The following is a 27917-nucleotide window of genomic DNA, read 5'->3' as shown; positions in this document are numbered from 1 at the left end:
AGTGCAACTGGCAACAACATAGACTGTGGTGTGATGAGCAAGACCAACCACCCAGTTGGGGTCTCCCTGAGCGAGGGCATCCCTTCTAGCTGTTGCATTTGGACTCCAGCAAACTCTGGCATTGGGTCCTGTCATTTACTGCCGCTCTGCACCATGTCACCCATTCCGCTGTCCTTGTCTTTTCCTCTCCACTTCCCTCTCCCAGCTTTTGTTCTCTTGGGCTCTTTGGAAAGCCACATTTATGTTCTTCACATATGGGAAGTATTTTTGGTCAAAATGAAAAACCCAAAATGTGCTCCTTAGCAAAATGATTTGCGAAACAAGGCTGGCTTCAACTTGAAAGAAAAGCTTTCAGTAGGCAACCAAACCAAACAAAAATCCCACAAACCACTCTGGCCACACTGTAATTCTTATTCATAAAAGCTAAATACACTTATACTTTTTTTACATGTGTGCATTAAATAAAGCCTCCCTTCCCAGTGCAAGAAGGTGAGTATTGGAGTCATTAAAATTTTTATTCTTCAGCTACACATGGTTAAAGAAATCCATATAGGCATTTACATTTTCCTAAAACACTGGCTTTATAGTAGGAACCAGAATTATTTTCTTAGGGATTAACCATCTGGCCAGGTGGCACCAGAGAACACTGTGGAAACAGTATTTGTAGAGTGCCTACTATCCACATAGCACTGTGCTTGGGCCTTTATAGTTTCTTCACTGAATCCTTATGACCGACATTAGGAGGTAGGTAGCAGGATTATACCATTGACAGAGGGGGGGAGACTGAGGCCTAGAGGTTAAGTATCTTGCCCAAGGTTTTTCAGCCTTTCTAACAGTGCTCCTCACTGTTAAGATGCCAGAGGATTTCTAGGGTTCCCATGTTCCTTGCCTCACCTGTGTGTGTTTTCCTTTCTCTATAAAGCAGTGGGAACCCAGGGCTGGTTTGGATAGGAGTTGCCTGAGAGAAGGCCCAGCAGCCCCGCTGTTCACCCACGGCACGAGTACTCTAGCTAAAGGGCAGGCTGTGGGGCTGGATTCCTCTGCAGCTGTTACAAGATGGTAACACCCAAAGCTTTCCACCCAGACAGATCTGGATTCGAATCCTGTCTCTACTGCCACCTGAGGGATTCTGGGCAAGCGGTTTATGTTTTCTGAGTCTTAAGCTTTCTTAACTGGAACATGAAGTTAATGTTACCGTAAGTTATGCTGTGGTAAGAACTGCAGAGAACATACAGGAAGAACTTGGCAAATAGCTGCTAATTATTCACTCTTCCACCTCTGTGTTCCTAGCCAGGCACAACTTCTGCATTCACTGCTGCTTTGCTTGAGTGGGCCCAGGCCTGACCTGGTTTCTAAGTCAGAGTTGATCAGTATTAGCAGCCTAAGCCTGTCTGACTGTGGTCCTGACATCTTGCCTTAGATCCTGCTATACCTGACTTCTCCTCTGAGGTGCTGAGTCTGACTCCTCAATCCTTCTCATCCACAGCTCAAGTTCTGGCCTGAGGTCTAGGTGAATGAACTGGGCTTCTTCCTGCTGCCAGAGCCTGCTGGACTGGACAGCCACACCTACCTTCACACTCTAGTCCCTGCCCAAGATCTCTATATCCTTTGGATACTGTAAAATGTTATTATAGAGCTGGCCTTTGCAACTGGGTGTGGTCATCCTACTCAAAATTTTTATTGTTATTGTTCTGAGCATCTCTTAGGTGCCAGGTCCTGCAAAAAGACAGGCATGATCCAGACAATTGAGCTAGGTGCGTTACAGGTATTATTTCACTTAATCCTCATTGTGATCTGGTAAAGTAGATACTATAAATATCCTCATTCAAAATCTGAAGTTTAGGAAGATTGAGGGCCTTTCTCCAAGTCACACATCAAGTCAGAGGTGGAGCCAGGCCTAGAATCCCAAGCCAGGGCTCACAGCCATTACCTCATAATGCTTTCCATCCAATCTGTTAACCTTCCACTGCTTCCTCCTTTTCTTGCTGTTGGATGTGCTCTATGGCAGCAGGTGCCTTCTTTTAATGTGGCACCTCTTACAGTGTACTGTGATCAATTTACTTGTCTCTGTTTCTCTTTAGACTGGGAACTCCCTGAAGGCAGGGACCATGTTTTCTTTATCCCCGTACTCCAGTGCATAGCACAATACCTGGCACAGAATAAGTACTCAAAAAGAGGTTTGATGACTGAGCTGTAGTGGCTTTTTCTTCTCTACCTGCTGACTTATGTTGCTGAAGTTCCATATGTTCTCTATTCAAACTCATCTGAATGATGACAGCTCTAGAATCAAAACTAGCAGTTACTCTTGGGTCCAAAATGGTATGTGTGTGTGTATGTACATGTGTGTGTGTTTGTGTTTGTATGTGTGTGTTATGGTATCAACTAAGGTAACTGTAGTTGTGTTTTCAAATACTTGTCTATATCAAAAGCTTTTAACCACCATGTTTCTTTTCCATACACTTTTGTCTTTATGACAGAGATATTTATAAAGAGTATAGTCCATTAAAAAACAGAATGCTGCCCAATTTGAGTTTTGTCTTATGTTTCCTTATGATTAGATCCAGGCTATGCATTCCCAGCTAGAATGATGTTGTGTCTTTTTCAGGCTATCACATCTGGAGGCCCATGATGTCTATTTACCCATCTGAAGTTAATTTTGATCACCCAATCAAGATGCTGCCCTATTTCTTCCCTGTATGGTTAACATTCTTTTTCTTCTTGTAACTGATAAACAATCTGTGAGGAGACATTTTAAGACCATGCATATATCCTGTTACTCATCAAAATTTCCTCCTGAAGAACAGTATGGAGGTTCCTTAAAAAACTAAAAATAGAACTATCATATGGCCCAGCAATCCCACTACTGGGCATATACCCTGAGAAAACCATAATTCAAAAAGAGTCATGTACCACAATGTTCATTGCGGCTCTATTTACAATAGCAAGGACATGGAAGCAACCTAAGTGTCCATTGACAGATGAATGGATAAGGAAGATGTGGCACATATATACAATGGAATATTACTCAGCCATAAAAAGAAACGAAATTGAGTTATTTGTAGTGAGGTGGATGGACCTAGAGTCTGTCATACAGAGTGAAGTAAGTCAGAAAGAGAAAAGCAAATGCCGTATGCTAACACACATATATGGAATCTGAAAAAAAAAAAAAAAAAGGTTCTGAAGAACCTAGGGGCAGGACAGGAATAAAGATGCAGACCTAGAGAATGGACTTGAGGACACGGGGAGGGGGAAGGGTAAGCTGGGACGAAGTGAGAGAGTAGCATTGACATATATACACTACCAAATGTAAAACAGATGGCTAGTGGGAAGCAGCCACATAGCACACGGAGATCAGCTCGGTGCTTTGTGACCACCTAGAGGGGTGGGATAGGGAGGAGATATGGGGATATATGTATATGTATAGCTGATTCACTTTGTTATAAAGCAGAAACTAACACACCATTGTACAGCAATTATACCCCAATAAAGATGTTAAAAAAAAAAAATTTCCTCCTGGATCCATTGATAATCCCTGCCTGCACCTATCTTAAAATGATGTTTGCAAGATGACTATTCTGCAGTTAAATGCAATATCAGAGTCTAAACTGGATCCTACTCAGGAGAGAAAAATGCCATAAAAGACATTATTGAATTATTGACAAAACTGGAATATGAATAGATTAAATAAAAGTGCTACAAAAATATTAAGTCTACTGAAATTTACTCTCAAGTGATTCATAAAAATTTGTGTGTATATGTATTCATATGTATACGAATACATATATATATATATATATACACACACACACATATAGAAAGAGAACATATAAATGAGAAAGCAGATGGGATAACTATTCAAAGGTAAAAGTTAGGTACATGGTTGCTCCCTGTATTATTCCTATTCTTGCAATTTTTCTGTAAGTTTGAAATTATTTCCAAATAAAAAGTTAGTAAGTTTTTAGCCACCTATAGAATAAATATTAGATGTCCTACCTGAAGTAAGCCCTTAGTGGCTGGCATTGAATCAATTACCAAGGACAGTTTCTCCTGGATTGAATGATCCCCAAGTTCTAGTCCCATAGGAGATCCTATGACTCTTGGTGAAGTTTCTGTCTCCATGATGGTGCCTGTGGAAACTACCAAGTAAATAATGGTGGTATTGTGAAATGGAAGACTCTCGTTCCGGTTGCACACGTCTCAGTTTTCTTTATTAAAAAGAAAATACAGAAATGATGAAATGATACCTAAGGGTCTTAAATATAAGGTGAAATGACAGAGGCCCCTGATGCAATGACATGAAACCTGGCATCCGCCATGCAAGCTCACTTCAGTCCCCTTTCATGATGGATGCATACTCCTTCTGGTGTTCAACCAGCTTTAGGAATACTTGATATTTCTTGTCATAATATCTGCAGGAGAAAAATAAATATGTTGGATGAGCTCAAGCAAGACTGTTATGCAGCTTCCCCTGACATTTAGAAGAACAGAAGTGTTACCTGTTACAGTTTTGCAGACACTTCCCATTGTTTGGATGCTGACAGCATCCTGAGCCACATGTTCCACACTCACTACCTTTAACCTCCATGGGTGAACTTACATCTCCATTTTAGAGGTAAAGATTTTAGAGCTGAGATTTGCTCAGAGAGGCAAATCTAAAATAGTACTGCTAAAACTCGGCAGAGCTGGAATTCAAACTCAGGGCTATCTGACTTCAAAGCCTCCACTATAACACAGTGGTCATGCCAGGCTTGACACAGGGCCTTTCACATTCCCAGCTTCAATAAGTATTTCATATATGATTACCCCACCTCCCCCACCAGTTTAGTGACTGGTTTAACATCACAGCCTGACCAGGGATGAGACTGAACATTTTAATCACCCTTTGCGCATTATACACCTACATTTCCTTTGCAGACTCCTTTATCTGGGAGTAAAACCCCATGAGAATGTGACTAGCACCTTTCCTGAAGCTGTGCCCTGCCTTCCGGGCATCCCACAGAGGACCCTTTTCTCCTGTACTATCCAGCTGAGTCTTCAGGTAAGACCTGTTAGAACTGGTGTTGGCCGTGAGTTAGAAGGCAGAGCAGCTGAAGCTACCTTGGCATCACAATCTTGAAAAGGACAATAGTAGCTAAGACAAATTATACTTGCAGACGGCAGCTTGGCCCTTATTCCTCCTGGCTGGGAGGAGCTGATGTGAGGTAAGGGGTTGATGAACCCTGTCTAGCATGTCTTGGGAGATTCTGGGGTGCTCTGAAAAGAAGTCCTCGTGAAGGAGCATTGGTGCAAGCTTGGGAATTGGGGGAGAGAGAGTGTAAGAGTAACCCTGAATGCACACAGGGACTTCTACCTGTAATGTGCAGAGCTAAACAGATTAATAGGAACACCCCTGCCCAGCATTTCTACCTTAAGAATTCTGGTAACTTAAGAGCCGTGATGGGGTCAAACACAGGGTTAAGAGCTGGACTCTGAGGCCTGGGTTTGCATCTCAGTTTGGCCCCATTACTAGCTGTGTGGCCATGGATGTTTTACTTAATCTCTTTGTTCCTAAATGTCTCTATTTGTAAATGGGAAAAATTATAAGACCTACCTCAATAGAGGTAATGTGAACTGTTATGTGAACTAAATGAGGTAGTATTTGAGAAGCACTTAGAACAGTGCCTGACTCATAGCAAGTGATATCAATGCTAGTTATGGTCACTACTTAAAAAATTAACATTCCAATATTACCATCAATCTCACTATATATAGATTATACTAAAACCCACTCTATGAGCCTCCAAATTTATTAACCATAGAATGATTTTGGGGACAGCAATTTTCTTCTTCAAATGCTACTCTCTGACAATCTAACGTCAAGCAATTTTTTCACTATATGAGATGGATTTTCTGACTTTGGGAAACTTCTAGAAGGAAGCTTCGGTCAGTACTCTTTCTCATACACTTGAAGATTTCTAATTTTAATACTGACAACTTTGCAGCAACTTTGTTCATTGGCCTTATTCTTTGTACAGTGGGAAAAGCATCGGCTTTCCAGGCAGAGAAGCCTAGGTGATTTGGGGCAACTTCTTTAAATGGTCTGAGCCTCAGTTTCCCTGCTGTAAGAGGGATGATAACAGTACCTACGTCATAGAGTGACTGAATTTTAAACATGAACATGAAATATTCTGCGGACTCTCAAGTGCTTACACAATGTGGGCTAATGTTGTTCTTACATCCTTCTATTATCCTGAAATGTCAAAAGATGGAGAGACTATATTTTTCCTTTTTTATACATGGGAAGCTGAGGTCCAAGGTGCTTCTTTCCCTGTGCTTCTTATTTTCCAATTTTTAAAATTGTGGTAAAGTATACATAACATGAAATTTACCATTTTAGCCATTTTTAAGTGTACAGTTCAGTGGCATTAAGTACATTCATATTATTGTGCAGCCGTCACCACCATCCATCCATAGAACTCTTTTCACCTTGCAAAACTAAAACGCCACCCATTAAACAATAACTCTCCCTTCTCCCCTTCTCCCTAGCCCCTGGCAACCAACATTCTATTTTCTGTCTCCATGAATTTGATTATGCCAGGTACCTCATATAAGTGGAACCATACAATATTTGTCATTTTGTGACTGGCTCTTTTCACTAACATAATATCCTCAAGGTTCATCCGTGTTGTAGCACATTTCAGAATTCCCTTCCTTTTTAAGGTTGAATAATATTCTATTGTATGCATATACCACTTTTTCTTTATCCATTCATCTGTCAATGGACACTTGGGTTGCTTCCATGTTTTAGCTACTGTGAATAATGCTGCTATGAACATGGGTGCATAAATATCTCTTTGAGACCATGATTTCAGTTCTTCTGGGCACATACCCAGAAGTGGAATTTCTGGGTTATATGGTAATTCTATCTTACACTTTTGAGGTACCACCATACTATTTTCCACAGTGGCTGCACCATTTTACATCCCACCAACAGTGTGCAAGGGATCCAATTTTTCCACATCCTTGTCAACACTTGTTATTTTCTGGTTTTTTGACAGTAGCCATACTAATGGGTATAAATTGGTGTCTCATTGTAGTCTTGATTTGTATTGCCCTAATGATTAGTGGTGTTGAGCATCTTTTCATGTGCTTATTGACCATCTGTATATCATTTTTGGAGAAATGTCTATTCAAGTCCTTTGCCCATTTTTGATTTAGGTTGTTGGCTTTTTGGTTATTGAGTTTTAGGAGTTCTATGTATATGGATATTAATCCTTTATCAGATATATGATATATAAATGTTTCCTTCCATTCTTAGGTCTGTGTGGCACAGACCTAAGTAAGTGTTCTGTACAGACAAGAACGTGATTTGAGTCAAGGAGATGTTGAGTGTAGCTCAGGAGGAAACTGGCTCTTTCCACTTGCAAATCTTCAGGCCGCCTGCAGATGGTGCTAGAGCATCGTGTGTGCCTCTCTCACAGCGGCTGACAGCAAGCCGCCAAGGATTCTTTTCAAAAGAACACGTGGAATCTACTCAAAGAACTTAAAAACAGACTTCCCTCAAGAGTCTTCAGAGGGTCAGTGAAGAGATGCAGAAGAATAATCTGTTTCTAATGTCAACAAAAGAGGGATGTTGCTAGCCCAGAGCTCCCACTGCCATGGGGAACTCAGTCCTCTCCATGTTCCTGCATTGAGCTCCCCCATGTAAGGGCCTGCTCCACTCACCCTGGTATTTAGAGAGGGGTTTACATTCAGAGGATTAACAGCCCAACTCCATTTGGAGACTCTCTTTAAGAAAATAAAAAGATACTGGATGGCTTTTTCCATGGACATTTACACTCTGTTAAATGTCGATTATGCTTTGGTGGGATCAGCACCTTTGCCTGTCCATTATATAAGGTAGAATTTGCTTTTATGTCTTAACCTCAAATACTTACTAAAATGATAAAAGCCACTTGCACAGTTGTTCCTTCATCTCTAAACTCACTACCAGTGACTCAATATAGGTCCTTTTCCTCTCTCAGCTGGATTGTTGAAAAACTTTTCACCTGGTCTCTCCTACCCTTAGGTCCTCTAACGCATCCTCTAAGAGGATTTTTCTAATATCTGCATCTGACCAGGTCCCACCACTGCCTAAAATTCAGTATCTCCATTTCACCAGTAGGATGAAGTCTGAGGTCCTTAGCACGGCCTCAAAGCTCATTATGAGAGGACTCCCTCTGTTCCCCCCCAACACCCAATTTCACTCCCTGTCATCTCCCATCTCACACTTTGCATTTTAGAATTATGAGTTGTTGATCGTTTCCTGAATATACAATGCTGTTGCCATCTTTATAACTTTGCCTGTGTTATTCCTCTACTGACAAAGTGCTTTTCGGTTTTGGCCTGACAACTTCTTTTAAGCATTTAAAGTCAGCTAGGCTTAACCTCCTCTCAAAAGCTTTGCCTCACTCCTACAGGGTCAAATTCTTTTCTGTTTTGGGTTACTTTGTCACCTGGTAATACTTCTATTATATAACATATCCCTTTGGCTTGAAATGATCTACTGCATAAATAAGATTGTCTTATTCCCTTCTAAATCCTGCCTAAATGCCAAAAAGCATAATGCCTTGAAGATAGCAGGCACTCAATAAATTAGTGTTTGTGAATTGGGGTTAAAACATTAATCAAAGTTATATTGATGTACTGTATAGTATAGGGAACTATACTCAATATTTTATAATAACCTATAAAGGAAGAGAATCTGAAGAAGAATATCTCTCCCTCCCTCTCTCTCTCTCTCTCTCTCTCTCTCTCTATATATATATATATATATATAATCACTGTGCTGTATACCTGAAACTAACAGGATATTGTAAATTACTTCAATTGCATTATACTTCAATTTAAAATAAAAGTTACGTTGCAGCCCTCAAAGTCACATGATGCAAAGGGTGGAGGAACAGACAGATGCTACGGTGTGGAAGACATAAGAGATCCCCATTTTAGAACAGAGGATACCAGATTTACTGCTAATGACCTAGGGAAAAAAACATTGGTTTGAGAGTTCAAAAGTTTGGATTTGACCTCCAGGTCTGGCCCTATCTAGCTCCGTGATCTTGGGGAATTGAAAGTGACTTTACCTCTCTGAGACTTAGTTTTATCAACTATTAAATGAAAGGCCTGGCTTGCTGACCCCTGTGGTTTATTCTGGCTCTAAAGTTGCATGTGTCTGTTGTCCTCATTCCTCAGCACGGTGCATAGAAAACATATAAACTTACCTTTTATCCTCATGTCTAGGAAACACAACTTTCCCAACTTTGCTCATTCTTGCCATTGCCTCCTGTCAAATGGAAAACAGAACACACAGAACTAAGTTGGAAAGTTAATACCAATGTGAGGCTTGTCACAGGCAAGAACATTCTTTCCTTTTTAAAATAAATTTATTTATTTATTTTTGGCTGTGTTGGGTCTTCGTTGCTGAGTGTGGGCTTTCTCTAGTTGTGGCGAGCGGGGGCTACTCTTCGTTGCAGTGCACGGGCTTCTCATTGCAGTGGCTTCCCTTTGTTGTGGAGCACGGGTTCTAGGTGCACGGGCTTCACTAGTTGTGGCGCGCCGACTCAGTAGTTGTGGCGCCGGGCTCTAGAGCGCAGGCTCAGTAGTTGTGGCACACGGGCTTAGTTGCTCTGCAGCATGTGGGATCTTCCCGGACTAGGGCTTGAACCCCTGTCCCCTGTGCTGGCAGGTGGATTCTTAACCACTGAGCCACCAGGTAAGTCCCAGCAAGAACATTCTAATTAGAATTTACTTCCCTTAAGAGATTCAGTGAGTCCATTTTTTATTTTTCAACTTACTTTCTCTGGTGATAAGATTAAAATCCAGTGAACATTAAAGGTTACATCTATGACCACACAGCCTGGGCTTAATAAATGGTTGCCTATTGAGACCTCCAGGGCATAAACAACCTGGAAGGCAAAGCACTTTTACTATGGCTTGCAGGGTGTGGTGGGAAGGAATTATTTCCCCTTTGCATTGCCTGGACACGAGGGCTTGAGAAGGCAACATAATCAGCCACTGAGCACGTTGCCTGCTTAATTCACAATAGCAGTAACTGAACAGAAGCCACTTTGCACCTGTACTTTAAGAGAGACTATTTAAGACCTCTTCATTTCACTTTTAGGTCTTTTCCCAGTAGTCTCTGCAACTGTTCATACAGATGTGAGACCTCTGGGCTGAGTCTAATGGACCTGACCTCAGGACTTTCTTGTCTTTACAATGCGGTTAGCGGGCAATCAGCAAGTTGCAGTGTCTTGGTGGACACAGTCAGGGTGAACAGCATCAAGATCAACCATAGATGGTGTTGGCTCCATTATATGAATGGAAAGGTCAAGTTTCCTTGGGCAGTCTCCCAACGCTATTAAGTTTATGGGAAAGTTAGGGGGAATGGAGTAAACCCAAACTTTGGATTCCAAAGTCTTACCTGGGGAGATTGCAAGCAACAGCATGACAAAGCTCCTCAGAATAGGTCCCGTCTTAGGAACAGCTATTGAACTCTTATTGTAAAGGATGTAGTCATTCTGAGGTCACATATGTACAACTTCTTACTCTCTCTATATATTAATTACTCAGTATGTACAGACACTGTGCTAGGGATACAGATTTGCATAAGATATACTCTTTGCCCTGGAGAAACTCACACACGAGCAGAGGAGGAAAGAAATGTAAAAAGCTGACTACCACACAGAATGTGAAAGGCCCTGGGTACCTTCAAAATGTATCCAAGTGTTTCCTTGCCCATCCTTACCACCTTACTTATGATTTATTTATATATATATATATATATATATATACACACACACACACACACACACACACATACATATATATTTAATTATATAATTATATAAATAATATATTTATTATTTATCACTAATTCCTTTTTGACAATTCATGTACTTATTGGTTTATGTGTTCCTCCTCTCCCTCTCCATTCCTTGTTCTAACCAGAATGTAAGCTACAGAGTCTGGGAGCTTTGTCTATTTGCTGCTTAATCTCAGTACCTAGAATATTCATAAAATGTATTGAGCCCCTTCTATGTGCCAAGCACAGCATCTAATATATATGGAATACAGAGATGAAGAATGAATGGGTCCTTTCATCAAAGAGCTCACCACAGAATGGAAAAGACATTTACTGTGATCAAAATAGAGTGTGACAAATACTATGCTAGAAGCAGATAAACTTCTTTTCAGTAGTTATTCAAGGATTAAGAAACTTGATACTTTTTCATCTGCTAATCACTTACACATATTTCCAATCTGGCAAGGATGTCCTACCAACTCTTCCCCAAGGATGCCATGGACATTCTGAACTAGTTATCTGGTTTCCTAGCCCCCAGTGGATTTAAAAGCGCTGTTTGGGAGATCAGAGATGCTGAGAGTAGCAAGCACACTGACAGCAGAAAGAAATGGTAGCTTTATTAAGGAGGAGATTTGAAAAATTATGAAAAATCATTGAAAAGGGAATCAAGGTGAAAGGATAAGAACCAACAAAGGTCAGACTGGGGCCATTCTGCAAAAGAGTAAAAACATCTTAGTGTGGTCACTGCCGTTCCACTTAACAAGAATATTTTAAGAGATCTGCTCACCCCAACATACGTCATAACATTTTCTTTCATAAATTAAGTTCTGATTCCCTTAAAGTAAGCCCCATGTCTTGCTGAGACGGTCTCAGCCATCCCCATTGCCAACTTTGCCACTGGTTCTCTTGTTTTGGGATTGCTTCTTCCTTCATAGCGGTGCTCTGCTCTGCCTATTTTAGGGAGGACCCCGCCTCCTCTTGCCTCCTCTGAAGCTTGAAAATTCCCTAGGGGAATACTCCTCGGGTTGTGCTTAGGCTTCAGACTGGAGCCGACATTCCAGGACTGCCTTCATGGGTGGGATCCAGGAAACTTGTATTAGAGAAGGAGCTCCATAAATGTCACTTTCCTTCCCACTGTAACAGACGTGTGGACACAGGGCGGATAGCAGGGAATTCTTCTTTCCTTTCTTCACGTTACCTTTGCTTATTTTAAAAATAAGTTATTGAGGAATAACAGTGACAGAAATTTCAAAGGTTTAGAAAGAGGTTATTTTGTTTCTCAAGAAAGTACAGACTTAAATGTTAAACTTAGCTCAGGTGTTGATTCCACAGAAGGTTTTTCCTGACTCATCCCCACTACCTGCCTCCCAACTAGAATGAGTTATTGCTCCCCCAGAACCTTGTGCTTCCATCCATCATAGCAGTTATGACATGGCACCACAATTTTTTGTTAGCACATCAGCTGCCCCAACTAGACTCCTGCTCCTTAAGGCAGGAACTGTTATAATTGTTTCCACTGCCAAACTCAGCATCTGGTGTATCGTATGCGCTCAGCGAATTGTCTACGGGATAAATGAACTTAAGGACCGTACACGTGAAAGAATGCTAAAATGGAAGTTTTGTCTGAGATCCAAAGTTGACAGATATGAGATACCAAAGTGAGCTGGAAACAGACCACCCTGAAGAATTTGAAAAAAACGGTAGTTGGGGACCCATAAATCAACTCAAACCTTTCATCCATGTGGAAGGTCAGAAAAAGAGATGGATTTTTTAGGAGACAGCTGTGTGTTGACTGAGCATCAGGCCTTCGAGGGGAGAGGTGAGAGTATGGCTTCGCTGACGCCACAGGGATCTGGATGTGCATCCCTGAGGGCGTGGGACACGGTGGGTTGAGTGTAGCTCCTGTCTGGAGAAGAAGCGCTGGCTGGCAGCTTCGGTGTAGCAGTGAAGGAGTGTTGCCCTGGGATCAGCCAGCACTGCCAGAACATGTCAGACTCCAAAAGGCATGACTGTTTCCCATGAACCTGAGGTGGCCACAGGTGAGAGGGCTTCCTGGGTTGCCTTAGATCCTGTCCAGTATGGCCACCTAATGAGGCGGAGCGAGCCTGCATAAAGAAGCTTGAGGCAAACTACTGGATTTTTTTTTTTTATAAATTTATTTATTTATTTTTGGCTGCGTTGGCTCTTCGCTGCTGCTTGCGGGCTTTCTCTAGTAGCGGCGGGGGGGGGCTACTCTTCGTTGCGGTGCGCGGGATCCTCATCGCGGTGGAGTCTCTTGTTGCTGAGCACGGGCTCTAGACACATGAGCTTCAGTAGTTGTGGCACGTGGGCTCAGTAGTTGTGGCTCGTGGGCTCAGTAGTTGTGGCTTGCAGTCTCTAGAGCGCAGGCTCAGTAGTTGTGGCGCACGGGCCTAGCTGCTCCACGGCATGTGGGGTCTACCCGGACCAGGGCTTGAACCCGTGTCCCCTGCATTGGTAGGCAGATTCTTAACCACTGCGCCACCAAGGAAGTCCCCTACTGGATTTTTAAGGAATTAAAAGAGCAAGCAATCTACTAGAATAGAGAAGGAAAAGGACAAGGACAGGATACAGTGAGAGGTTTCCAGAAGTGGAAAGTCTCCAAAGAAAATCTACAATGGAGCCTAGCTGTAAACACCTATTGAACTTATCATGAAGTCCATTTATGACAATGCTGATTAAGATAAGAACTTTCCTACACCCCTGAGCTCTCTTCCCTTACACCTTCCAACCACCTCAGAAGAACAAGAAAAAAGCTAATATATACGGGAGAGAAAGTGAATGAGGAAAAAAGGAGAATCTGATCACAGCCACCTCCTCACATTTGCAACAGTCCCAGCTGGAGGAGTGAGGAGTTGTCTTACCTTTGGATAAAAAATGAAGTGGTGATTCTTATATATTCCTTGGTATTCTAATGTTTGAATTTTGGTTATGTCTCCTGACTTAAAGGGACTATAAATCTTGTATTATCTAAGTGACTTTCTACTTATCTAAGAAAGTAATGGAACTAACAGAATTTTTAATCAGGGCAGAGAGAAACTAGCTCTAGTGCACAACTGTAAAGGGACAGTGAGAGTAAAAAAATACAGTTGTTTTTCAATTCTATCTCAGAAACTGTGTTACACATGCGTCATACACAATGGAAGAAAATATATTAAAATATTAACAGGTTCAAGAGCATGGGTGATAGCTTTTTCTATTGTTAACTTGTTTTTTCTGTCTTCTAAACTTTATACAGTGGCATATAGGGATTTGATCATTTGAAGGAAAATAAAACTGTACTGCACTCTAAAAAAAAGTTATGGGCTTCCCTGGTGGCGCAGTGGTTAAGAATCCACCTGCCAATGCAGAGGACACGGGTTCAAGCCCTGGTCCAGGAAGATCCCACGTGCTGCGGAGCAACTCAGCCTGTGCGCCACAACTACTGAGCCTGCGCTCTAGAGCCCACGAGCCACAACTACTGAAGCCCGTGTGCCTAGAGCCTGTGCTCTGCAACAAGAGAAGCCACCGCAATGAGAAGCCCGCACACAGCAACAAAGAACAGCCCCCACTCGCCGCAACTAGAGAAAGCCCCATGCATAGCAATGAAGCCCCGATGCAGCCAAAAATAAACTAAATAAACTAAATTTATATTAAAAAAAAAATTATGCTTCTACAGGCAGTCAAAATGACTTGTGCTCACTCTCCTCTCTCCTGGGACGCAGGGCTCACTAAGGGTATTTGACACAATATGGAGAATGCCCAGAGAATCAGTGCTGTCATCAGAAATAGCACTGCTGAGTTTTCCCATTTCTCCAAATAATTAACATAAAACTGAAACCTCATGAACCCACTGGCTGCAGTAAATCTGGAAATTACCATAGCACAACAATATGAATTTATTATGGAAATGCTGACATGTGCTAAATATAGTCACCCCCCACAATATATTTCTGTTCAAAGGGTTTATTTGAAGTTGGCCTCAAAATTCATACTTTCTGTCAGCAGGCAGGAGTCGGACAATCTGGATTTGTAGCACACTACCCTCTTTGGGAGTCTAGACAGCACAACGAAGACAGGGACTTTTCTCTTTCCTTTTTGCCCACACAATGAAAGCTTTTAAAAACAAAATATTTGGTAAAATCGCCTTTTAATCACTTCTTTTCTTTCTCTCTATAAGGCCGAGCTATAAATAAACCATGAAAGTTCACATTTGATTGTCACTTCTGAAAGCAAGTGTAAGAGTTTCTGCAGGAAAAAATAGGAGCCCTGTACCAAGGCCATGAAAGACTGCATTCATGGGGTTTGACCCTTTGCTGCCGTGTCAAGGCCGAGATACCAGTCCGCACACGCGGCTCACCACTTCCCTGGGAGCAGCACAGGCAGACACCAGGCCTGTGTGGGCACAGGGAACTCCCAGCTCTCACGTGGTAACGGCCTGGCTTGGGAGCCACCAAAGGGCTTTAGGCTACACTGGGTGAGGTACCCAGGGAAGTTAGATTCAAGAAAGAAAGGAGCTCTTCACCCGTGGAGAAGATGGGGATTCCACAAGTGGCAGACACAGGAATGTTGGCAATCTGGGGAGCAGGCGATCTGATACCTTCTCTCCCATCCAGTGGAAGGGGAACAATGGCCTTAAGACTTTGGGAAGGCTGGCAGGCAATCTAGACCAAGGCACCAAAGGGCACTCAATGCAAGCTTGGCCATGTCCAGAGTCACGGTCTACAGGGAAGAATAACCAGGACCGGGCCTGGTGGGACCTATACTGTGAACTCCCTGAAGGTAGGAGCCATGTTACTGAGGGTCTCATGCCTAACACGGTCCTAGCACTTACAGCTGCTTGGTTAATGTTTGCTGAGCTGCTGAATGAAAGGGTGATGACTTTCACGACAGAGGCAATGGAAGATCATCTAACGGTGTTTCTAAAATGGCATGCATGTGCTCCAAGGAGTGCTGGAGGTGATCTGTTAAGATTCCAGAAGAAAATAGTGGAAGTGCCATTTATATGACTTTTAGTCTAAAGAAATTAATTCAAGTTTAATATGCAGATTGTCACCAGATCCATCAGTTGGTCCACACATCAGACAGTCATGAGTGAGTAAGATGTGTGAGGTGTCCTAAGGGAAGGGTGAGAGCTCTACAACACCAGGGACGACAGCATGGCACTCCATTCTATGTCCCCAGTTTCCAGGGCTTTGCTACACATCATCATTTACATGTGCCAGGTTGGTAGGTTTCTAGGTATTATCTAATTTTGTTTACATAAACCCTCACAAAATGGGCAAGCAGCTGAGAAAGATTCAAGCAAAGGATTAAAGGCAATGGTGATAATTCAGATTCAAGGAAACAAAAAAATGATGATACTTTTACTAACTTGGTGCTAGCTCTGTATTGTAAGGTAAAAACAATGAAGATCTAGTCAGATAAGACAAGAATTGGGAAAAAAATCAAAATTATCCAGAATACTGTTTGTTGTCCATCATCAGATGAACAGATAAAGAAGATGCTTTATACACACACACACACATACATACACACACTGGAATATTACTCAGCCATAAAAAAAGAATGCAATTGTGCCATTTGTAGCAATGTAGATGGACCTAGAGAATATTATGCTTAGTGAAATAAGTCAGATAGAGAAAGACAAATACTCTATGATATCACTTATATGTGGAATCTAAAAAATAATACAAATGAATGTATATGTAAAACAGAGACTCACAGATATAGAGAACAAACTAGTGAGTACCAGTGGGGAGAGGGAAGGGAGGGTGGGCAAGATGGGGGTAGGCGATTAAGAGAAATAAACTACCATATATAAAATAGATAAGCAACAAACAAGTATTGTACAGCACAGGGAAGCACAGCCATTATCTTGTAATAACTTTTAATGGAGTATAATCTGTAAAAATACTGAATCACTATGCTGTACACTTGAAACTAATATAATATAGTAAATCAACTATATGTCAATTAAAAAGAAGAAAAACAAAGAATACTGTTTGAGATATAAATATAGAGACATATTCAAAATTGTTTAGAAATCATCAATAATCATTTTAAAAAATCATTAAAAACTCACATGGTCATAAACAGTGTACCTTTAGATATTGCATAATGTTAGTATGATGACCTCACTATAAAATAACATTTTATTTCAGCTATATTTCAGCTGTTTTATAGTGTGAATAATCTACAAGCACAGTAGAATATGTATATGCTTTTTTGTAAATAAGTTTGCATGCATTTAGCATGTAAGCTCAAAATTTTAACTGATGGAGTACATGATCCAAAAAACAAGGCATCCATTGGCCCAGCAACCAACTTCCATGGCTGTTGCTAGGTTACTGGTTCAGCCAACATTTCACAGGTGCTTACTCTGTGCTGTGCACTGTACAAATTGGTTTATGTACATGACCCTTTAAATTCTCAAAACGACTTTATGACACAGATATCATCATCTATCCCCACTTTATCAACAAAGAAGTGAACAGAGTATGAGGAATTTGCCCAAGGTCAGAAAGCGAATATGCAGTAAAGCCAGAATTCAGACTCCAGTCCTTTGCTTAACCCTACACTCAGACCCAACATTCCTGTCCTCTCTTCAATGCAAAAAAGCCTGATGCTTGCGTTCCCTGGGCTTGCATTCAAATCACACTTCTGCTGCTTATTAGTTGTGCCATCTCCTTGGGTGAGAATGAGTGTGTGTGCGTGTGTGAGACACACCAATACAGTACACTGTACCTTTTTTCAGAGATGCTGACACATAGTTCTGAAATACATGAATCTGCCTTCTTGAGGAGCTCTGACTCATTTTACTGGAACAACAAGTTCACATGTTAATGTGTGGGCTGAGGCACATGATCCCTCTGTAGAAAAACAAAGTATAGCAATGTGATTTTCCTCCAACAAGCATTAAGAAATGGCTAGTTGTTCTGCTATTTGTTTTGTTTTGTTCTGTTTTTCTTTTGACACAGTCATCGTTTGACCTGCACCTGGTATTCTGTGTAACCTCCATGACAACAATGTCAATTGAGAAGCAGGAAGGGGTTAGAGAAAGGAAAGAGTGGGGTAGGTCTTCATTACTAATCATGACATGAAGACTCACACCTCATTTATAATTTTAAATACATGGTATCAATCTACGTACCTACCTATGCATCCACATCCACACACATACATATATCTTATTTATTAGGGTGTTGATTACATGGGTGTACACATTTATCAAACTTCATCAAACTGTACACTTAAGATCTGTGAATTTCACTTTATGTACACTGTACCTCAATTTAAAAGAATGTAAAAGAAAAAACACTGTGTATGTTATAAGTATGTGTTGGTATATTTATATTTTATTTTCCATTATAGAATGCCTACAAAATGGAAATAAAAATTTTCAAATGCCTATTTCTGCAATATTCACTCTAAAATACACCTTGGATTAGTCTCTTGATCATAAAGGAGGGGTAGGGGTGTGGCGCTCTCCAATTTTGCAGGAAATGGAGATGCTAGTGGAAAGGTATCAGGTTGTAGAGATAAATAGGCTTGGGATCATATCTGGGCCCTGCTACTTACCAGATGTGTGAACTAAGCCTCAGTGTTCCCATCTATAAAGTGGAAATAATAGTATCTACTCATAGCTTTGTTGAAAATTCAAGTACCCCAATCTCTGACCCACATCTTAACTGGTACCCTAACAACAGTCACGACCAGTCAGAGTGAGTTTTCAGAAAGACACTCCGACTATCACGAACTGCCAGAGTTTGAAGTCAGGCTTTACCACTTGCTGCATTATCATGGACAAATGACTTAACTTCTTTATGCCTGTTTCCTCATCTAAAAATAGGGATAAGAACAGTATGCCTCTAGCAGGACTGTTTTGAGGACCACGTGAGTTATTTCAGGCAAAGCACTTAGAATAGTGCAGCACATAGTAAATGCTCCATAAACTTTACACATTTATTATTCCATTAGCATGCAAGCTCCATGCGGCCAGGGGTTTTTATTTGATTCATTCACTGCACTAAGAACTGTGCCTGGCCAGAATAGGTGATCTATAAGTATTTGTTGGATGGGACTTCCCTGGTGGTCCAGTGGTTAAGACTTTGCACTCCCAATGCAGGGAGCACGGGTTCGATCCCTGGTTGGGGAACTGAGATCCCACATGCCACACGGCACAGCCAAAAAAAAAAAAAAAATTGTTGGATGGATCATCGAATGAAGTAAATGAGATTTTGTTTCTCTGAGCTATTTTTACCCACAATACTTCTGACACCAAATATGTGGGTTCCTCACACCAATCAATTCTCCAACTCTGCAGACACCAAGTGGTGTCCTACAATTCAGTTCAATTCTGACACTAACTACCCGGAGTTAGTGTCACTTGAGGTGAAGGGCTCAGTCCTACAAGACTGCCCCCACTTCAGATGCCAGTTACAAGTCACTGGACCTCCTGTACTCCTGACTGACCAGCTATAAATTGGGGGTTCCCATGACCAGCCCTTCCACCTCAGGTTTGCTAGAATGGCTCACAGAACTCAGGAGAATGGTTCACTTGCTATGCCCAGTTTATTATAAAGGATACAACTCTGGAACAGCCAAATGGAAGAGATGCATAGGGCAAGGTACAATGGAGGTGGGTGGGAGGTGGGCAGAGCTTCCATGCTTTCTCTGGGGCACACCACGTGAAGCTCTCCAAACCTTGTTGTTTAGGGGTTTTTATGGCGGTTTCATTTACGTAGGTACAATTAAGTAAATCGTTAGCCATTGGTGATTAGCTGAATCTCCAGCCCCCTCCCCTACTTGGAGGTCAGGAAGTGAGGCTCAAAGTTCCAACCCTCTAATCATGCCTTGGTCTTGCTGCTGACCAACCCCTGTGTTGATGGTTATCTAGGGGTCCCCAGTCATCTCATTAGTATACAAAAGACACTCTTCACTCCAGATTCCCAGGGGTTTAGAAGCTGTGTTCCAGGTCAAGGACAGAGGTCAAATATTTATTTTTTTGTTATATCATAGCTCTCCTCACTCCTGAAAATTGTAATGGATGCTTTTTGAAGGAAATTTCATAAGATGGCCTAGAACTGCAGGGTCGAACTTGGGTGGATGTCTCCAACCTCACCTCAGGTCTTGCTCACTGTGCTGGCTGTGTTGCAAACGCAATGGCTATGGTGCTGTTGACTGAACGTGGCAAGTTTGCCCCTGCTGGGGGCCTTCCTGCCTCTTTCAGGAGTGCGCTTCTGGATCTTAGATTGTCTGGCTTTTTCATATGACTTAGGTCCTCTGCAAATATAATCTCAAAGAGACTGACTTGGGCCACTCTTGGCTGAAACAGTCTACTTCTACTGAACACCCTCTACCACATGATCCTATTTTCTTGTCTTCATAACCCTTCATAGCACTTAGCATGGCCTGAAATTATATTAATTTATCTGCATCCTTGGTTACTGTCTACTTCTTCCTTTGGCTCTCACCTCTTCTCCTCCCTCATGAACCTAAGCTCTGTGAAATCAGGGTCCTTGGCTTTCTTATTCATTGATGTGTCCGTAGCTTTTAGCAGGACATTAGCTAAAGGTTAGTTGAAAGTGTACACTTATTAAATGTCTATTTTGGTGAGGCACTGTGTATCTATATCTTGCCTCATTTGATGCTAACAAACATTCTGTAATGAAGGTCTTATTATCTAAATTTATAATGAGGAAGCAGAGGCTCAGAGAAGTTAAGTGACTTTCCTAAGCTAGTAAATGGCTTAGCTAGGATTTGAAACTTGCTTTAACTCATGAATAAGACCAGGCCTAATCCTTGAGGAGCTCACAGTCAATAGACAGATCTTCAGCATCAGTTCATGACAATTTATCTTGCTCTGATGACTTTAGGGCCCTGTAAAACCCTAAAAGCTTGCTTTCTCCACCATCAAAGACAACTTCAATTATAGTCATGACATTGTGCTTACAAAGGCAGGAAGATGGATTCAGTGATGTATGGAAAGATTGTTCATATTAATTTTTGAAGCAAACAAAATTACTGCCAGCTGTATGACCTTGAGTAAGACCCTTCCCCTTCCTGGGACTCACTTTCCTTATCAGCAAAATAAAGGGGTTGGATTAGATTATTTCTAAAGTCTTTGCCAGCTCTGCAATCTGTTGGTTCCATGTACATGTCTTTTTTTGATTAACTCTCAGTTGACAAATGAGCCAGTTACTCTCAATGGTACATTTTATTAGTTTTTTTTTTTTTTTAAACTAGGTTCACTGTAAGAGGGAATATACCCACTGTGTTTCCCCAGCAAGGTACAGCTTCATTCCAACTCAGTCATGCAAGCATGGCAGAGGGGTGAGGTTCCACAATAGGTAAGGCTACCTACCACTGTGATATTTTGAAGTGTGGTCCTAATACTTGGCCTGACTGCTAAGGAGTTGGGTCCTAAAATGAATAGTTGAACGACTACTCATCTTACTTACATGAGTTTGACTTGGCTCTTATGGGTTTTCTCAAAGCCAAAATATCAAGCTTCTTACTAAAAGCATTAGATTATAGACGTCAAAACTGCAAGCTATCACCCATCTAATAATCTGTTATTGACTGAAAAAGAAATGGTCCTACTAATATTTCTGGCTGAGAATATAAGGTAATGTAGTGAGCTATAAAAATAATACTAATAACAATAACTCAACAACAACAATAATAATGGCAGCTAACATTTATTGAGTACTTACTACGGCCCAGTATTGTACTGAACACTTTACCTACTTCATATCCCCAGTTGAAAGATGAGGAGACACACAGTTTTGGAATTCTATTCTTAACCATTCACTGTGGGACAAAGGCTTTGGTGATATAGAGATCATAATTCAAATCCTAGCTCTGCCACTTAACACTCTGAGTCTCAATTTTAAAAATGGGAATCTTAATACCTATTTTATTGGTCTATTGTTATGGAATAAATGACTAAAACTATAGTTGTTGTTACTACTACTACTACTATTTACCCATCAACTGAAACAAAGCTTATTTTCCCAGAAACTTTATTAAAAGTAAGAGTTACCATGTATTACTTGGGTATATGTTTCAGGTTGGTGGGGTAGGTGGGCTGGGGAAGGTGGTGGGTGTCAATATTCTCATGGCTCCTTACTATTATTTCCAGATGATTACGCCTCCATCTGCAAGCAAAAAAACTTACTCTGAAGTTTATCCCACCTAATGATAGAGATATAATCATACTTAGCTCCCCTGCATCTCAGTGCTGTCATCATCAGCCTCTTGCTGCTGTTAAATGAGGCTAAGGCTTAGATCTGAGTCTCTCTATCCATCTGGAGGTTTGTCATCATCATGTAAGACTTCAGCATCTGTTTACAAGACCCATCCAATGCTTGAGTCTTGTGTTTTCAAAGTGTTTCCAATATTCTAATTGCCACTTTCTGACTTCAATTGCCCATTAATCCAATTCTCTCGCTTGCCCCATCATTCCTATCAAATGTCCCCCTCCACCTCATGGTTATTTCCAGAATCTCAATCCCTTCTTTGTCTTTCAATCCATATACCTCTTCTGACTCTGATTTCTTCCATATATAGGGGTGAGTCCTTCATCTATTAAATGAAACACATCGATCAATAGGAATCACCACTAATTCTCTTTTAGTTGCCAAATTCAATTGGTGCCTCTAATCCACAAAATTCTTTAGCCAGGATATGTTTCATTTATGACTGCAGGGGAAAAACTTTGTTTAGGATGGAGTGGGCCAATAGGAGACTGCAACTCGAGAAAACGCAACATCTTGAAAGCTCTCAGGGTCCGAACACCTTGGAAACTTACACTTCCTGCTTCAACGTTAATTCTGTATTGGGAAGATTCTTTGGCCAACAGATCGGGAACCATAATTGGCAGCAAAGAATCAAAATGTGATGGTATTAACATTTCCTTATGTTCCAAGTGTGATGGGTTTATTTTATTTTACTCTGATGCAAAACCAAAGATTCCACTACTGCACAGAGACCAATATATTCCAGGGTAATGAAAAAGTGGTGTGGGACATGCAGGACATAATGACTGAGCTTCAAGGGATGTTGGGTAGTCACTAATCAATTTCTCTGTGTTTAGGCTGATAAATAACCAAATTATCTAAGACACAGGGTATCTATCCATCTATCCTGCCCTCCATACTCCTTAAAGCTCCCTCTTTTGGATCTCCAACTCTCCTAGACTAGAGCCACATTAGAAGTAGGGCATGCATGCACTGGTCTAGCCTTTGGGGCCGGCCTCAGACTGGTTTATGGAGCAGAAGTGCCTTTGGCTAAGCCAGAATGCATTTCTAACCAACATCAGGAGAAAAAAGACAAGCAGAGAGGTTGAGTCTGAAACCAGGAGTTGGGGAGGCCAAAGATGGCACCAAAGCACCAAAAGCATGAGAAAGGCTGGAGGGAAACTGGGAAGGAAGGAGGGAGCAGAGGTCAGACAGAGTGAGGGGAAAGCATGGAAGGCAAGTCCAGGATAAATCATCGTAGTGTCCTTTTAAGTTGGTTTATAATCTTTTTTTGTGTTCCCAAAGCTCCCTGGTTTCCCTCTATCTTAGTACTTAGCACACAGTAGGATAAATGTCTGTTTACTTATATGCCTCTTTCACTAGACGGTGAGAGCTCAGAGGATAGAGGTCATTAATTTTATCCCAGCAATTGATATAATGTGACTTTTCAATAAATAGTGTTGAGAGAATGAAAGAACGAATGAGTAGATGGATCAATGAATTAATGAGTGATTGAATGAATGAATGAATGAATAAATCAGGGGTAGGATATCTGTATAAAGCAACTTTGGGATCTCCCTCAGTTGTACTTCTTAGTATTTCCTAACTGTCAGGTCAACCTGTTTTTTATTGTCAGATGTCACATGGTTAAGATCATGGGCTCTGGATTGCCTAGATCAGAACCTTGGCTCTTCTAACTGAATGGCTTAGGCAATTTAATAACCTCTTTATGCCTCAGTTTACTCATCTGTAAAATAGAAAAATAGAAATAATTACTCATAGAGTTAGAAAGATAAGAGAAAAGGCATGCAAACCATCTAATTTAGTGCCTGGCACAAGTAATAGCTTAAAAATTTGTTATTTTTATTTTTATAATTATTATACCCATCTGCACCCCAGGATTACACAGGATCTTGTAATGTTTTCTCGAGTGTTGCTATTTAAAGACAGCACTTCCTAATCTTCTGCTACATGTAACATGCTGCCTGGGCAGGGGAGTGATAAGGAGCATGGAATGAAGGAACCATTCAACACTGGATGCCAGCTGATGCCTCTGGTTAATGGGGGGAAGGAAGATGAAAAATGAGCAGAACAGGGGCTGTAGGGAATAAAAGTTGTAGGTTTAGAAACGTGGAGTCTATTTCTGGGTTGGATTTCTAGGCCTTTTACATAAAACAAACACAGAAAACAACAACTATGTCAGCTGTGTTTATGAATATGAGCTTGCTCTGGCTTTCACAAGACATAGGGAATTCAGTCTGCTTCCCTCTGGTTACTAAGTTATTGACAAGGCACATGATGTACTGGAAAGAAAACTCATCTGGAAATCAGGAGGCTCTGGTCCTGTACAAATCTGAGTCTAGGCTCTGCAATTTTGAATGAGTTGGTTCCTTTCTTTAGATCCTAGTTTCCTAGTCTCCCAAATGGGAAGTTTGAATCAGATAATGTTTTATTGTTCAACAACTAGTTATTGAGTACCTATCGTGTGTCACGTGTTGTGCTAGGCACTGTGAATACGTCAGTGAACCAAACAGCTCCGATCCTTGACCTTATGGAGTTTAGAGTCTATTAGAAAAACACAGGTGCTATAGGAGAGTGCCAGAGGGAGACGAAACTAGTCCGGGGGCTTAGGGAACTATCTGCAGGCTAAAGAGGAGTTGGACAGGTAAAGAAGGTGATGAAGAGGGTACCATGCTAAAGGAAATGCACATTTGAAGGCCCCAAGTCAAGATAATGTGGCACATTCAAAGGACAAAAAGAAGTCCAAGATGGCTGGAGTAGGTAGAACAGAGGGAAAGAGTGATAACAGACAAAGCTACAAATGAAGGCAGGAATAGATTTTGGGTGGCATTTTAATATCACGTTAAGGGTTTCCAACGTTATGCCAAAGCCAAGGGGAAGCCATTGGAGAGTTTTAAGCCAAAGCCATCCTATTCAAGTTTGTGAAAGATCACTTTGGCTGATGTGTAGAGAACGGGTTAGAGAGTGGTAAAGGTGGAGGCCATTCAAGAGGCCCTTGGAGCAGTCCGGGTGAGAGCTGATGGTGGCTTGGACTAGCATGGTGACTGTGGAATTAAAGCAAAGTGGAAGAATTCAAGAGACACGAGGTATAGTTTAGAAAGAGACCAGGAGAGACCAAAGCGGAGGGAAAAGAGAGGCTGGGTTCAGAATGTCCTTGAGGTTCTGGCAGGAGTGATTAAGTAGATGTGGTGCCCTTACCAACAGTGCCGTGTCCTAAGCTAACGCCAGTTTTGCAGGCAAAGGTGGAGATGCTGAGTTCAGATTTGAACATGTTTAAATTGAGATGCCCGTGAGACCTTTAGGTGGAGATGTCATGTGAACAGCTGTAGAGCTGCTGCCATATAAGTAGAAAATGAATCCTTAGCAGTGGATGAGATGGACAAAACCCGGTAGAAGACCAACGGAGAATGCTAGGTAGAGGAGAAAGGACAGCTGGCAAAGGAATGTGGAAAGCAGCATTCAGAGCAGCGGGAGGAAAATCAAGAAAGTATGTTGTCAGTGGAAAAGTGTTTCCAAATGAACTTATCTACGAAACAGAAACAGACTCACAGACGTAGAGAACAGTTGTGGTTGCCAAGGGGGAGGCGGGGTAGGGGAGGGATGGATTGAAAGTTTGCAAATGCAAACTATTATATACAGAATGGATCAACAGCAAGGTCCTACTGTACAGCACGGAGAACTGTATTCAATATCCTGTAATAAACCATAATGGAAAAGAATATGAAAAAGAATGTATATATATATGTATAACTGAATCACTTTGCTGTACACTAGAAATTAACACAACGTTGTACACCAACCATACTTCAATAAAATAAATTTTTTAAAAAAAGTGTTTCAATGAAGGGAGTGTTCCATATTGCAGAATGCTGCTAAGGGTAAAGCAGGGTAAGGCCTGGAAAGCCCTTTGTGTTGTGCATGGCCTAGGTTACCACTAGTGACTTAGACTAGCATTACTTTAGTGGATTTGTGGACGTGGAAGCTAGATCATCCTTGGCTAAGGAGGAGGGAGATGGTGCTAAGAAAATCATGACAGTGAGACTGGCCGCTTTTTAAAACATTTTTGCCTGTAAGAGGCAATAACTGGAAGGGCTGAGAGGTAGAAGAGGGGATTTTATTTTAAGATGAGAGTTTATGGTAGCGCTGCCCAACAGGAATAATGTGAGTTACATAAGTAATTTTAAATTTCCTAGAGGCCATTTAAAAAAGTGAAAAGAAATAGGTGAATTTAATTTTAATATCTTTCATTTAACCTATTATATTATTAATAAGATTGTCTACGTTCTTGTAGTCATGCTAAATCTCTGAAATCTGGTGTGTCTTTTACACATTTCAATTTGGACCTGCCACATTTCAAGCGCTCAGTAACTATATCTGATGAGTGGCGACTGAATGGGACAGCACAAGTCTAGAGCAGGCTGAAATGCTGATGAGAGAAGGAGTCAGTATGGAAGGAGAGGCTAAATATGTAGGGAAAGGGATCGAACGAACTATCAGAGGCAGTGGGAGATGGAGGGGCCTCTGATAACAGGTTGGGCATCTATCTCTCCATTGTAACAAATGTAAAGGAGAAAAAGGCAGCATCTGGGTGTAAGCAGTGGTGTGCTGATAAATGCTCAACAACTGGCTCTATCAAAACAAAAAAGGCCCTGATTTGTAGTGTTTGCCAATTTCTGTGGTGTAAAGACTTCCACTATGGCTCATTTCAAGCTGCTAATGTGATGTCACTGAACGTGGAGCTGGGCAGAGATGCCCACAGTTGGCTCTTGGGAGCAAGTGTGAGACAGCTCCAGCATTCCACTGGATATGAGAAATGTAGGTTTGACGGCAGATGTCTTTCTAATGGCTTTTATTTTCTTTTTGAGGTAGTTGGTGGTTGAGAATAAACAGGAGGTCATATGTCTGAATGTGAGAGGAAAGATGGGGCTGGGAATTGGAGAGGTTTGATATGATCACTGCAGAAAATGAGAAATTAATCTGACATATTAGTCTAGTTCCTGTGAGAAAACAGATGGACACTCACACTGGGTAGCTGATGTAAAGCTTAATAAAGGGTTTGTTGAAAAGAAGGTTTAGGAGAAGACTAGCAACAGCGGGGAACCATTACCGCCTCCTGGCCTGAAGGAGCAAGGGGAGGGAGTGATTCCTACCACCCGAGAGAAGATGGGAAGAGGGAGAGGACCATGTGCCAGAATCGTGGTCTATGGTATAGATACATGGTACATGGATCAGCTAAACTGTGCCAATTCAGCAAGGACGGAGCTGGGGAAACAAACAGCTTCATTATCCTCCAGGCTCCTTCTGGTGCCCAGAGGCCAAACCCACCTAGAACCTAGAGGGTGAGGGAGACTATCTGGGGATCATTAATACATAATGTTAGAAGCCTGCCTTATTGTTGTATAGTATTTCCTTATAGTGTTCAGGGGCCTTTAGGCACGCATAAGGTAGAAATCTGGATTCATCTGGATTGGGATTTGGTAAAAGAAGAAAATGGGAAAAAATGAAAAAATTAAATGGCTGTAAAGAGACTGGCCAGGTGGGAAGAGAGGAGTAAGAGGAAAGTAAAAAAGTCTGACAACAGCCTTTCAAAGTACACATTAACTCTGTTTTAGAGACAAGGCAACTGGAACGAAAGCAGTTGTGCAGCTTGCCTAGGAAGCAAGGTTAGTTAGCGGAGGAGTTGGGAGATTGGTCTGCCTAGCTTGCAAGCAGCTTCTGCCTTGCCAGTCTACCTGCAAGCTACGGAGTGCTCTGAATGATCTGGGGAGAGGGGGTACATTTTCATGTTCCTTTAAACTTTTCATTGAAACTGAAGCATTTTTGGAATTTTCCTATCC

The 27917-nt window shown here is 41.4% G+C and overlaps 1 protein-coding gene across 12 annotated transcripts in view; it reads right to left on the bottom strand.

Annotated features, from left to right (window-relative positions):
- Positions 1-4184: 4184 nt before the first annotated feature.
- The window catches only part of FGGY (FGGY carbohydrate kinase domain containing), a 434091-nt gene continuing 410358 nt past the window's right edge, over positions 4185-27917 (bottom strand). For all 12 annotated transcript variants that reach the window (XM_057531672.1, XM_057531675.1, XM_057531680.1 and 9 more), the window contains 2 exons: positions 9240-9301; positions 4185-4409 (listed from right to left, as the gene is read on the bottom strand). In XM_057531672.1, coding sequence (XP_057387655.1) covers positions 4328-4409; positions 9240-9301 — 144 coding nt within the window. In that variant the 3' untranslated portion in view covers positions 4185-4327. The remainder of the gene's footprint in view (positions 4410-9239; positions 9302-27917) is intronic.

The sequence above is a fragment of the Balaenoptera acutorostrata genome, chromosome 1, assembly GCF_949987535.1.
Source record: "Balaenoptera acutorostrata chromosome 1, mBalAcu1.1, whole genome shotgun sequence".
Classification (NCBI taxonomy): domain Eukaryota; kingdom Metazoa; phylum Chordata; class Mammalia; order Artiodactyla; family Balaenopteridae; genus Balaenoptera; species Balaenoptera acutorostrata.
Note: the sequence above shows the minus strand (reverse complement) of the source record. Positions and strands in the feature narration are given on the sequence as shown.